Genomic DNA, 14,247 nt, shown 5'->3' with positions numbered 1-14,247 from the left:
GGGCTTTGCTGTACGAGCATTAGACAGTTAGACAAATTTTTGTTGGAAAAATCTCTGATTTCAGCATATATAGGTCCTTTCTCTTAAATTTCCCAAAGAAAAGTTCTTTAATATTCAGTATTAATGTCTGAGCTGCTGTTCTGAATGTAGAACGGGAAAAGTCTTCTTTTCAGTATGCAGATTTTCACTCTTACATAGTTATTCTCCTCTGTGACTGGGACCCGATGAGTCCTGAGCTATTGGCGTTTCTTTTCCAAGGGGACACCTTGGTTTTTCGGGGGTGGAGTAGCTGCACAGGATGGGGAGGGGCTTGCCTTTCCATCCCTTACTATATCCTCTCTCAAACGGGGGTGGGGTAGCTGCACAGGATGGGAAGGGGCTTGCCTTTTCACCCCTTATCATATCCTCTCTCAAACTGGTTTTCCTTGATTTCAACCAGGGGCTTGTCTCACACCTTCTTTGGTCTCCAAAACCTTGGACTTTCCAAAATGATTGTCATTAGTCACCTGACACGGGCTGGAGATGAACACTGGTGTTCAGTTCATTGTACTGTTTTGGATATTGTTACATTCATTCGGGTATGATGCGTTTGTCAAACTGCAAGTCTGAGCATACAGTCCCTGCAAGACTGCTCTATCTTCAGGTGCCGACTGTAAGTTTAAGGGTCCCCAGGGCCACTTTCATTTCAGACTTGCTGGCTGCAAATTCAGGCTTTCCCAAGCCCACTCTCAGGTCTGATAATTCACCAGACAGATTGAGGATCCACTGAAAGTGCAATGCTTACAGTTAGTTTTATTGTAGAAAAGATACAGATTAGAACCTTCTAAAGAAAGAGATACGTAGGCTGAAGTCTGGGACTGTTCCAAACAAGAACTGTGACATGTTATCCTTTTGGCATCGACATATGGCACTGTGCTCAGAGTATTGGCAAGTAGGGAAGCTCACGGAGCCTCCATGCCTTGAGTTCCCATTGGAGTTTTATTACATAAAAATGATTGCATCATTGATCAAGTGGCCAAACTCAGTCTCCATCCCTTCTGCCCAGAGGTGACCTTTTTTAATAACATGAATGGTCTTTATGGGTGGTCATTAGGCATGACCTACTTCACTAGGAGTCACCTTGTTAGGTTCACTTGAGGTTGAGAGGCCTGCCACAAATAACAAAAACTCTCCTGGCTGGGGAAATTCCTAGGGTGTAGGGGTTATCTCCCAGGAACCTGAAAAGGCCAAACATCTCTTTGGACTGAGACCAAATTCTTTTTTATACGTTGTTTCATGATAAGAAGGTAACAGCACTGCCAGGAACCTCTTTTTCTCCCAAGTTTCATATGCCATGTATCTATTTAAAATTTCCCACTCCTTCTGTCTCTTATTTTCATTTAGGTTAGTGGTCTATTTTGAAATAATTGAATCTGGTCTTTAATTGAAGACATTTTCATAAAACGTAATAAGTTCTTTTGCCCTCCACTTCCAGTCTGATCTTAAGACTGTTTGAGTAATGGTTTACCAAGGGAGACACAATTTGATGTGGTTTGATAGGCACACTTTTTCATTTTACAAAGCATTGCTTGCAGGTACCAGAAGTCTGATTGAAAGGAAGTAAAATTACTGGACCAATGAAACATTAACAAGGTGGGGGGGCAATTACACTAAAGTTATGTAAATAGTTTTAGATTAGTATAAGTCATGTTTTTCAGAGTAGTTGATGGGGCAAAAATTAGATTGCTTATTTATTTGAGATTTAATTTTGATTTGTTTTTATTTTTAAAGGTCATAATGGTTGTCTTATTTTGAGCCTTCATTTAATTTCTTCCTTGAAGGTTATTACATGAAATAGCAAAGCTAAATTGTACCTTCTTAATGGTAATACAGGACATAAAATTTTTGAATTGGCTTTAGATTTTATACTAAAATGCCTTTTTACCATCTCTTTTATTGTGTTAAAGGCATGTCTTTGTAGTAAGAACTAAACTTACTTAAGGTTATCTTTTGTGTGCTTCTCTGTATTTCCTAGCAGGAAAGTTGGTAAGTTGATTAGCTCACTTATTAAAGTAAGGTGTTACATTTTAAATCAGGCTTATTTTAGAAATATTTTATACCTATTAAATGCCTCTGTGATGATGAAGAATAATTGCTAGGGAAAAGAAAAGTGGCCAAATGTATTCTAGCATCCTGTGCAGTTTAACATTCTTTAAGTTATTTACTTTGTATTGTCGCTCTTGAGCATGAATTTAATTTTAAAATTAGGTGCATCTATAGACTGAACCATGTAATATACTAGAATTCCATGTCCTTCTTGGGTATCCTTTTGTTTTCTCTAGAGTTAATAACTGTTCCATACTTTCTTTTGCTTGATTACTGTTGTAAAAATATTTAAATATTTGTTTGTCAAGATTCTGGTTGCTAAATCGTTTTTAGCCCGATTTCTTGATGACTGAACATAAAAAAATCAGTTTTGAGCATCTTCTCTTATTTTCTAGTAGGGGCTAGGATAGTGTTCTGAATTAAATAGATTTCTTAATTAGCCTAACAGATCTGAGGTGATCTGAATTTATTTATTTATTTTCTTAAGGAAAGGCTATATAATGTGTTAAATTAGATTAATTCTGATTTCTAAACTTGAGTCCAGATGATGTAAGGGAATTCAAGTTGTGTGGCATAAAGAATTAAGAACTTTGAAATTTGTAAGTGATCATATTTTTCCTCTTTAGTTAGAATCACATTGTTACATTGCAGTTTTTACTTTATTGATGCCTTTGACTTTTAATTCTGTTGAGGCTCTAGTTTTGGTTTGATACTGCTTGGAGGCAAGAGAATGGAGATCATTCTTGGAAGTCTTTAATTTAGATTTGACTCTGAATATATTTGTGCTGTTGATGCAAAATAATAATTGTACCAAGTGCGTCATTCATAGTATTGAAGTTCTATCTTGTTAAAATAGTTAACTTGTGTGAGTTCCTACCTGTCTGATGTTCCATTTGATTCTTGAAGTAACGTATAAGTCTACTGTTACAGGTTAATTTATGGATATAATATAATAGAGGGAAACTAACATTACAGAGTTATTGAGCTATAATTGACAGTCAAGTTTAAATTGTATACTATGTGCTGATTTGCTACACTGATATATTACAAAATGATCCTAGTGTTAGCTGACACCTTTCATCATTACTTAATTACCATTTCTTTTCTTTTTTTTTTTTTTTTTGTGGTGATAAAACTCTACTCTCTTAGCAGCTTTTAGGTATGTAATCTGGTATTATTAGTGATAATCAGCATGCTGTACTTAAATCCCCGGAGCTTATTCAACTGTACCTTTTGACCAGAACAACTCCCCGTGTCCCCTATCCCCAAGTCCCTGGTAATCACTGCTGTGAGTTCTGCTTTTTTACACTCCACATATAAATGAGGTGATACAGTATTGGTCTGACTTCTTTCACTTACCATCTTGAATGTCATGCACTCAAGGTCCATCCATATTGTCACAAATGGCAGGACTTCGTTCTTTTAAATGGCTGAATGACATTTCATTGGACTTACGTAGCACATCTTCTTTATCCATCTATTTACTGTATCCATATCTTGGCTGTTGTGAATAGTGCCTCAGTGAACATGTGAGTGTAGATATCTGAGATCCTGTTTTCATTTTCTTGGGCTATATGCTCAGAAGTGGGATTGCTGGATCATATGTAGCTCTATTTTTAATTTTTTTGAGTACCCTCTATACTGTTTTTCATAGCGTGTGTACTAACTTACATTCCCACCAGCAGTGTATAAGGATTCCCTTTTCTCCAAATCCTTACCAACCCTTATCTCTTGTTTGTTTTTTTTTTTTTTAAATGATAGCCATTGATGAGTAACCATGAGATATCTCATTCTGGTTTTGATTTTCATTTTCCTAATGATTAGTGATATTGAGCACCTTTCTTTGTACCTGTGGACATTTGTGTGTCTTTGGGAAAATGTTGATTGAGTTCCTCTTTCCTTTTTTTTTTTTACATTGGATTGGTTTTATTTTGTTTGTTTTTTGCTGTTGAGTTGTATGAGTTCCTTATGTGTTTTGGATATTAACTCCTATCTGCATATGTATTCCTTATCACTCTTCTCTGCATTATGATTTTTTTTCTTACAGGATTTTGTTTTCTAACATACTGGGTATTTGCTTCTCTGTCTTCCATGAGAATTTAAGCTCTGTTAGAGATTTTTTTTCTCCCTTTGGTCTGACTTGGTCACTTTTTGTATCTTTAATACCTGGAATGATCATTAGTGTACATTTAAAGTCTCTATTTCTCAGAAATATGTAGTCTTAGTAGGACAGAGCTTCTGAGATAAAATGACCATGTAAAGTATTTAGCTTGACATGTTGGACTTGAAGTACTCATTAATTGTAGTTGTTGAAGGATAAGAAAAGAAAAAATAGAATCAGACATTTCAGATAGAAATAACCTGAATAAGAGAAAACTGCATTCACATCTTAGGGACTAGGGTAGTACTGTTGAGGGGCACACTGGAAAAATAAGGTTGGAAGTATATTGATGCTTTTGAACTGTGGTGTTGGAGAAGACTCTTGAGAGTCCCTTGGACTGCACAGAGATCCAACCAGTCCATCATAAAGGAGACCATTCCTGGGTGTTCATTGGAAGGACTGATGTTGAAGCTGAAACTCCAATCCTTTGGCCACCTGATGCGAAGAGCTGACTCATTTGAAAAGACCCTGATCCTGGGAAAGATTGAGGGCAGGAGGAGAAGGGGACGACAGAGGATGAGATGGTTGGATGGCATCACCGACTCAATGGACATAGGTTTGGGTGGACTCCGGGAGTTGGTGATGGACAGGGTGCCCTGGCGTGCTACGGTTCATGGGGTCGCAAAGAGTCGGACACGACTGAGCAACTGAACTGAACTGATATTGTGGAGACCAAGGCAGTTGGATTTTGTAGTGTCTAATGAGAAGTAATTGAGTATATTTAAGGCAGAGGTGCCATAATGAAAGTGGTGGGTTTGGAAGATGAGTCAACAGAAGTCCTTGAGGTTGACTGGAGATCCTTCTGGTGTAGGTTTAACTGGAAATTAATAAAACATTTAGAAATTTGTAATAAAAAATAAATTTGCAAAGTCATAAGTTACACTCAAATTTTAATGGTTTCCTCTCAAATTGTATAGTAATATATAATTATGATTTGGTTACAGTGTATATTTTGAATTATTTATGGAATTGCCAACTTTTAATATACTTTTCCATTTAAAACTAAAGCTTTCATTTAAAATAAACCAAGATGTTTATATTGGTAACTAACTTACTAAATATACTAATATAGGGCAAAGTATGTTTAGTCCAGCAAACATTGGTCAACCCCGAAAGACAACATTATCTCCTGCCCAGTTGGATCCTTTTTATACTCAAGGAGATTCTCTGACATCTGAAGATCACCTTGATGACACTTGGGTGACTGTGTTCGGGTAAGGTTTCTAGATAATTTACCTTTAAAGCAACAACGTTTTCTAATGAATATTATCAAATATATTAAAAAAACTAAAATAGTTGCACAGCAGACACTCATTTATCCACCTAGATTCACCTAAATTCATCTTTTTTGTTATTGTTGGTACATTTCAGGGTACGTTTCAGACATCAGTATATATCACCTTGACATTTCTTCTTCTCTTCTCTTGACATTTCTTTCTCTTCTCCGGGGGGTCTTCCCAACCCAGGGATCGAACCCAAGTCTCCCGCATTGCAGGCAGATTCTTTACCAGCTGAGCCACAAGGGAAGCCCTTGACATTTCAGCATGTATATTACTTTTTGATTTTTAATAGTTTTTCTTTTTTTTTTTTTAATAGTTTTTCCATCATTTTTCTGTTTGCCTTTTCTTAAGTTATTTTCTTTTCAGCATATTTGCTGAATATTGGAAGAGGGTTGCCCCAGTAGACTTAGGAAGCCCCTTCCTTTGTTGGAACTGTGTCTATGCTTATATTGGGCTTTACCGATTTTGAACTAACAAGTTGAATTGTATTTGTATATATATGCATACTATGCCACAGGATTGGTACCTACTAGCTGTAGAATATTGAACATTAATAGAAACTGCATGGCCGTCCTAGATGCATTTGAAACTGTGATGTCATGCTGTTGCTGGACCTCACTATACTTAGTTTTGGGGTGAAAAATACAAAAACGTGAGCTTGAAGGAGAGAACAATGCACAGGTAGGTGTTAGTGTACTTTATTCAGTTCATTTAAGCTCAGAGGGATGTGTAAGACCGCAGTGAAGTTTTCCTTCTTACCTTTTCCCCAGCAGCTACAGTTTCTCTCCTCGTAAGGTAGTTACTGCCACCTGCTTTTTGTGTCACCTTCCGGAGAGAGTCGTTGCTGATTCTGTTTAGGTAAAAAGCAGGGTCGTTGCTTTTTCTTGCTCTTCAGAAAGCCCACCCTCAGCCCTGTGTCCACAGCCATTGGGCTGACTGCTGCTGCTTTTTTTTTTTGGTGTTTGTGTGTAAATTTTTGTGTTCTCTCATGAAGTGCTTGTCGGTATGTTTTTGAATGTATCTGTCCACTCAAGGCTGTTTTTCAAGTTGAGTAGTAATGGTGTCACTTTTAAGCTTCCTCAGTAGTTGGATAAATTAATTGAAGTATTATACTTCTGTTAGTCCTTCATTGTTAAGACTTATCCTTTCCCACCCATATATTTTCTGTTGGTTTTATATTTTAGTAACCCTGCTTATGAGTTTAATTGCAAGAATGGAAACATTTCCTTCTAAGGGATAAAATATCATCTTTTGATTATTTATAGGGAAATACAGCTAAAAAGTACAGTTAAAGTGCATTCTATGTTCTTCCTTTGATGATTCGACTTTTTCCTTCTGACTCAGGGTCATCATGAAATAACATTTATTTTTTTAGGGTAATGATTTTTAAAAAAACTTTAATTGTAGGACAGTTTCTTAACAGTGTTATGTTTGTCTCTGCCGTACAAGGTGATTCAGCCGTAAGTATACATACATCCCCTCCCTCTTGAGTAGGGTGATTCTTTGACAGGATATATTGGACGGTTTCTCCTCAGAGTGGTCCTAGACTCTTACGTTTAATTTCTCAGGTGCCTCCCTCAAGTGCAAACATTACTTCTCTCTCTGGTTTTGGTATTTTTTAGTACTGCTGTGCAGTCACCCCGACTTTTTTGTTCTTTTCTTTGGAGTTAGAAACCTTATATCCAAACTTGCATAACATAAAATAAATTTCCAATCTTGAATGCAGTATTTTAGTCACATGGATTTTAATATGTGGAGTTTCTTATTTATTTTTGTGACTCACATTTTTTCCTTTAAATTTCTAACTCAAGCTCCAGATAACTGAAGTTATTGGTTAAGGAAACTCCAGATTTTCAAGTTGAAAATAGCTTTATTATTTGAACTATCAAACTTATATCTCATTGTGATAGTCAAGACATTCAGCGCTTTATGAAGAAGAAAGTAAAAATCACTTAGAATTTTCCATACGGAAATAAGGCCATTTAAAATTTTGGTAGCCATCTTTTAATTGATTGTTTACCATTGATTCTGGTTCTGAGTTTTTGTTTAAGGAACACATTTTTGTATTTTCAGATAGTGCTCAGTATATATTGATATGATTCTGTATAATATAAAGTTCTTTGCTCTTTAATAACTGTAGTAGTATATCTCAGTGTTTCTCCACCCCCCTCACAAGCATGTATGCACATACACATACCCACATAAAATAAGTTATATGCAGAACTGTGACTTGAATTTTAGAAATTTAAGGGGGGGGGGAATTTGGAGATGGAAAAAAGTGACTGAGTCAGAACTAATTTTAACATAATTTGCTTTTGGGTGATGGGCAAATAATAGATTTAACTAATAATAGAGGAAAGCAGAATGATCAAGGGTCTCTTATTAATGTACTAGACAATTGGGGGGTGTTTATCTTGAAATGCTTGTAAGTTAATTTACATTCGTCATTATTGAAGTTGATTGGGCAAGTTTTTTTTCCCCAGGTTTCCTCAGGCATCTGCTTCCTATATATTATTACAATTTGCACAATATGGGAATATCTTAAAACATGTGGTAAGTCTTAATTCGTTTCAGTTCAAGATTTAAGCTGAGGAAAGATTAATCTGTGAATTTGCTGCTGAATGTCTTAAAAGTTTTTCTTTCTTTTTAAAAATTTTCAAAGAATATATCTGTTGGAGTCTGACAGGCTGGAAGTTGCATAGTATTTGATAAAAAGAGATAGGGAACATAAGTAAGTAAGAGTTTCAGGCTTCCCCCCTTTTAAAAATAGTTAACAGTCTCTTAAAAAAGATTATGAAAGTTTTCCAATTTGAGCTTGTTTTATTGGGGTAAATGAAAACGAAAAGGATATTTCTTACTTAGAGTTCTTAGAGTTTCTTTAGTTTTTCAGAGAGCTTTTTTTTCTCTTTAAATTACCTTGCACAATAAATTATAAATAACAAATCTTTTTTTTATTGCTAGAGATTGACTTGTTTAACTCCTACAAAAAAATCAGATCGATGAATACAGTTTTAAAAAAATTTCATAGCAAGTGTGGTTAAGACCTTTTTGTAAGAAACAGTTATCTTTTGAGAATTACTTTGCTTTTAGAGAATATTTGCCACATATTCTTTATATAAGAGATTTAAGAATTAGAGATACTGAAATTGTTTAAATAGAATTTTTGTTGAATTCTACTATACAGCTTTTACTGGGCATCAGATAAAAACTAGAAGCAGATTTATTTTGTATGTTTCTATTTTCTAATAGAAAATTTGAATTTTATATACTTTATATTTTAATTTAAGAAAAAAACTTCATTTTTTGCAGATGTCTAACACAGGAAATTGGATGCATATTCGTTATCAATCTAAATTGCAGGCCCGGAAAGCCTTGAGCAAAGATGGAAGAATTTTTGGAGAATCTATCATGATTGGTGTAAAACCATGTATAGATAAAGTAAGTTATTGCTGATGTATGGAAAACAGCTTAATTTATATGAAGAACACAGAGCTAAGTACTAACATTGGTGGCGTGCCACTTTGCTTCACTGTGCTGCTGTTGCTTAGTTTTTAAAAATGTGATGGATGATGTTATAGCACTCTTTTATGATAAGTCAAAGATATATAGTCACAATACTCTAGACATAATATATCCTAATCCCTTCACTGTACAGGTCAAGAGGTCAAGAGGTCTTAGGTAACTTACCCAGGGTTGTTAAAGTGAGGCTTACATTCTAGGTCTTTTAACTTTTAACCCATTCCCTTTTTTGCACAAAGCAACATCAGATTCCTTAAGTACTTTAAAGGAGTGGTGCTATTTCAGAATGAAATATTCCATATGAATGGTAACTGAGGGTTTCTTTAGAAAGACTGAAGCTTTTTTTTTAATGTAGTATCAAATAGATTTATTTATATATATATTTTAAAACTTCCTAAAAAATGTGTTTATTTATTTGGCTGTGCCAAATCTTAGTTGCAGCATGTGGGATCTAGTTCCCTGACCAGAGATTGAACCTGAGTCTTAGTGCACTGTCAGTGCAGAGTGCAGCCACTGAGCCACCAGGGAAGTTCCTGACTGTTCGTTTCATGTTGAAATATAGTTGATTAATAACATTGTGATAGCTTCAGGTATACAGCAGAGTGATTCAGTTATACATACACATGTGTTTGTTCTTTTTCAAATTCTTTCCACATTTAAATTATTACATAATACTGAACAGAGTTCCCTATGTTATATAGTAGGTCCGTCCATGTTGATTGTCCATTTTGGAGATATCAGTGTGTTCATGTCCCTGTAACTATCCCTTCTGCCTATCCTTATCCCGACAACCATAAGTTGATTCTCTTAAGTCTGTGAGTATCTTTCTGTTATCTAGGTCCATTTGTATCTTTTAAAATTTCATTTATAGGTGGATACCATATGATACCATATGATATTTATCTTTCTCTATGTGCCTTACTTAGTATGACAATCTCAAGGGCTGTCTGTGTTGCTGCAAATGGCATTATTTCATTATTTTTAATGGCTGAGTAATACTCCATTGTATATATGTGCCACATCTCTATCCATTCCTCTGTCGATGGACATTTAGGTTGCTTCCATGTCTTGGCTGTTGTAAGGTGAAGCTTTTTGTTAGTCATTTCTGTTTTAAAATATTTAAATAATACTATATGTTTATATGGGGCTTCCCTGGTGGCTCAGATAGTAAAGAATCTGCAGTGCAAGAGATCTGGGTTTGATCTCTGGGTCAGGAAGATCCCCCTGGAGAAGGGAAAGGCTACCCACTCTTGTATTCTTGCCTGGAGAATTCCATGGACAGAGGAGCTTGGTGTGGGCTACAGTCCATGGAGTTGCACTGAGTTGGACGTGACTTAGTGACTCATATATACACATACAGACATATATCTATATACGTTTAAATAAACAGAGTACACTGTAAACTTTTCTTTGTAGCTTGTAAAATCATGATCATTCTTTAATATATGTGAACTTTTACGTACCAGGCATTGTGCTTGGTACTTATATATATATATTATTGCATGAATTAGACATGGCTCCTGTTATCATAATCTTAGATTGCTGAGTAGTTGTGTAATTATTACATTGTGCTGTAACAGATCATCATAGAGGCTAGAGGAAAATTTGGGGTTACTGGGTATAAAATAGCATTGGACTTTGATCCCCTACCCACCTCAACTTCCCCTAAAATTCTCTTGTCTTTCTTACTGATTTTCCATTGTGTTTGTTAGGAGAATCTTACTCTTGAGAGTTGATAGTAGATATTTGAGGTCATTCCAGTGAGATTTCTGTTTGAGCATTAGGTCTCATATGCTAGCTAAGAAGCAGGTATTGTTTTATCAAGTCTAAAATTAGTGAAAGGTGAATTAGATCAAATAAAGTATGCTTCTTTTAATGATGTTTTCTTTGGATGTAATAGTGGATAAGATGTTTTATGTTAATAAACAGAAGTTCTTTATTTCTCCAGAGCGTCATGGAAAACAGTGACAGGTGTGCTTTATCATCTCCATCTCTTGCCTTCACACCACCGATCAAAACCTTAGGTACACCAACCCAGCCTGGAAGTACTCCTCGGATTTCTACCATGAGACCTCTTGCTACAGCATACAAAGCTTCTACTAGTGACTATCAGGTATTTTAAGGATTGGATGAAAGAACATACTTTAAAGGCTGCAGTGTATAGTGTGTTTGTTTAACTTTTTCATTGGGTTGATTTGTATGCCATTAAATGCCGTTAAATATTTCCTATTGAAATTGATTACCTTGATGAAATCAATACACTTTGTGTTTTTAAATTTTCTATGTTACGAATTACAATTTTGGCCAGTGGAAATTTATCTTGAATTTTCAAAAAAAAATCGTCGTCATTTTAAAAAACATTTTGAGAGTTATTATTTTAGTTTTTTCTAAGTTATGTTTGTATATATAAAAAGTTTCTTGTGGACATCTCTGGCATGAGAAAATGTTAAAACTATATTAGTTGATAACTAAATCTGATGGTATCACAAATGAAGAACCTTAGATTGGAAGCAAGCAGTTTTGGTGATCAAAAGAAAACATTGCCCAGCTCCCGTTTCAAAACTTACCATTTCAAAAAAGCTTAAAGGAAAAGTTCATTATGTTTATTGAAGAATACTAGAAATATTATGGCTCTCATTCAGTATATAATTGTCTCTTGCTTAATTAGCCAGGAGTTCTAAACTTGCCCAGCTACAGACACAAGTCCTAAGACAGCAAATAAGACACTTTAGTAGAGCAGTTGGACTTCCCCTTAAAATTTGGGGATCATTCTAGAACTGGCTTAATTTTTCCTTTTAGTTGTTTTTTTTTTTCTTTTAATCATCATTGTAAAGTCCTCGTCTCCTGTAGCTTTAGTGTTTGTTCATTTTACTAGTTGGGCAGCAGATGCACTTTGCTTTGCCGAAGGAGTATAATTCTGCCATTCTTAAAAGCATATAGATCTTCTAACTAAGCCTGTGTTTTAATCTTTAAATATGCCATTTAGTGCTACAAATCCATTTTAGTGTTTGGTACTTTAAAATTAGCTGTTAACTCTAGAATGTACTCTGACACTAAAACCATAACCATACAATTTTATGTATGTGTGTTTTTTTGATAGGTGATTTCTGACAGACAAACACCAAAAAAAGATGAAAGTCTTGTATCCAAAGCAATGGAATACGTGTTCGGCTGGTAGTGTAGGAAGAGCTGAGACGTCAAGTACAAAGGAGAAGACTGCCACACTAAAGCAGAGTTAGCAGGGTGCTGCTGGGATTCTTCGGTTAGTTATATAACCACTCTTGACAGTGTCGTATAGCTGTCTCATACTTCCTTTGGAAGCTTTTTTCTTTAAGAATATAGCATACTTGTAGCTCGCACTTTAAAAGATGCTTGAGATACATTTTAAAGAAACAAATCCCTGTAAAGATTTTGGGCTTCCTGTGATAGTGCATGATTAACTGCAAAAACTCATTGATTACTGTAAATTATATAATTGAGTTTATAGTGAAGCTTTGTAGTCTTCATAAGTTGGTGAGGTGAAATTCATGAAGGGTAACTACAGCTGCTTCTAACAAGACACAAAGAGTATAATTAACAATTTGAATTAGGGTCTTTTAATTTAGATAGTATTTAATATTTTAATTATCCTTGTTTATATTTGTCCTGGATGATCATCTTTCAGTCTTGTAAAGCCAATGCAGTCTTTTAAAAAACCGAAGTTTCTTGATAATAAACTTGTCAATTATATGTATTGAGCAGTTTTTGAAAGTGATTTCTTAATTAGTACAAAAAGTTTGAAGTCTTTGCCGAAATAGAGAAACTATGTCATGAACCTTCATCTGCCTATAATCCAGCTTTCATAACCGTGTAACTATTTTGCCATGCTAGTTTAATCTCATTCTTTTGTTTAAAGTATATCTGAGATGTGATTTTAAATACTTGAGGTTATATCAAAGAAAGAATATTTCCATATGTAATTACAATGTCAGTATCTCACCTGAAAGAAGAATTTCTTAAGTTCTAAAATCTAGTCCTGTAAACACGTTTTCCAATTGTTTCCAAAATTTGTTTCAATTTTACAGTTGGTTTGAGTCACTGTTGAGACCACATCTACACAGTGTGTTTGGTTTTGTCTTTGGAGTGTCTTGAAGTTTAAATCAGAGTTTCCCTGCTCTTCTCCACTGTTCAGTAAGCCTTGACTTGTGAAAGTACCATGTGAGTTGCCTCTGTAGTGTCCCTCGGACAGAATTTGATGAGTAGTTTTTTTGTTTTACTTATTCTGTCATTTGTCCCATATCCTAGATGTTATATCTAGAGAAGGTTAATTAGATTCTGATCTCATTTTTTTGAGGAAGAATACTTCATGGTAGTATGGGATACTTTATGTTAAACCAGGGGACATTTAGTTCTGGTTGTCCCACTTTTAATAATCCTGAGGTTGGTCATTGGGCAAAAGCCAGACACTATCATTGGAAAGGTCCCCATTAACTTTTTATATAACATTTTTAAAAGTTTGCATGAATCAGTTATTTCATTAAGGTTTGTAAAATGATGCTTTTCTTTCATTCATGTTGCATTTATTAGCTGTAATTATTTTCATATAGAAGAACTTTGGGCCATCCACTAGGGCTGTTTGGTTATCATGGAATACATTCATGCCAGGATGCCAGGATAAATATTTAATTTGTTTCCTTTATCAATTTTTAGAGTAATTTTTGGTGCCCTGGCAACCTCCACTGCTGTTCTGAGTTAAAAAAACAAACTTTTTTTATCCTTTTGTATCATATGTACTTATGGCTTTAAGGTTTTTTGGTTTTTTTTTTTTAATTCACTGTTTCAATTGCTTGCAGACATTGTCTTACTCAAATTATCCTCCTTGACCAGTGAAAACCTCCTCAAGCTGGCACTTGTGTGAAAAGGAAGTTTTAATTGACATAATATTTCACCACAGAACATGTCTCTAGGTAGTCTGCATCTTTCTTTATATAAAGAATAACTAAAATAACACATTGTGTGGAAGGTTTTGATACCCTTTTTAAATTGCAGTGAACTACTGTGAAGACTTGTTTAGTTCTCTGAGATGAAGTGATACTAAAGAGTGTACTGGGATAGATGAAAATCTATTTATCATTACATTTATAAAGTACTTTTTATCTGAAACTTTAAAAATCTTTTCCAACTTTTAAAATAGGATTGTATTTTATATCCTGTTTCATTACA

The 14,247-nt window shown here is 34.8% G+C and overlaps 1 protein-coding gene across 3 annotated transcripts in view; it reads left to right on the top strand.

The window, feature by feature from the left end:
- Positions 1 to 13,238, top strand: part of NUP35 (nucleoporin 35) — a 38,545-nt gene extending 25,307 nt beyond the window's left edge. For all 3 annotated transcript variants that reach the window (XM_020883424.2, XM_020883417.2, XM_070475909.1), the window contains 5 exons: positions 5,319 to 5,460; positions 8,010 to 8,079; positions 8,836 to 8,964; positions 10,994 to 11,158; positions 12,146 to 13,238. In XM_020883424.2, the coding sequence (XP_020739083.2) occupies positions 5,319 to 5,460; positions 8,010 to 8,079; positions 8,836 to 8,964; positions 10,994 to 11,158; positions 12,146 to 12,223 (584 nt within the window). In that variant the 3' untranslated portion in view covers positions 12,224 to 13,238. The remainder of the gene's footprint in view (positions 1 to 5,318; positions 5,461 to 8,009; positions 8,080 to 8,835; positions 8,965 to 10,993; positions 11,159 to 12,145) is intronic.
- The last annotated feature ends 1,009 nt before the right edge of the window (positions 13,239 to 14,247 follow it).

This window comes from Odocoileus virginianus, chromosome 13 (genome assembly GCF_023699985.2).
Source record: "Odocoileus virginianus isolate 20LAN1187 ecotype Illinois chromosome 13, Ovbor_1.2, whole genome shotgun sequence".
In the NCBI taxonomy this organism is placed as follows: Eukaryota; Metazoa; Chordata; class Mammalia; order Artiodactyla; family Cervidae; genus Odocoileus; species Odocoileus virginianus.
Note: the sequence above shows the minus strand (reverse complement) of the source record. Positions and strands in the feature narration are given on the sequence as shown.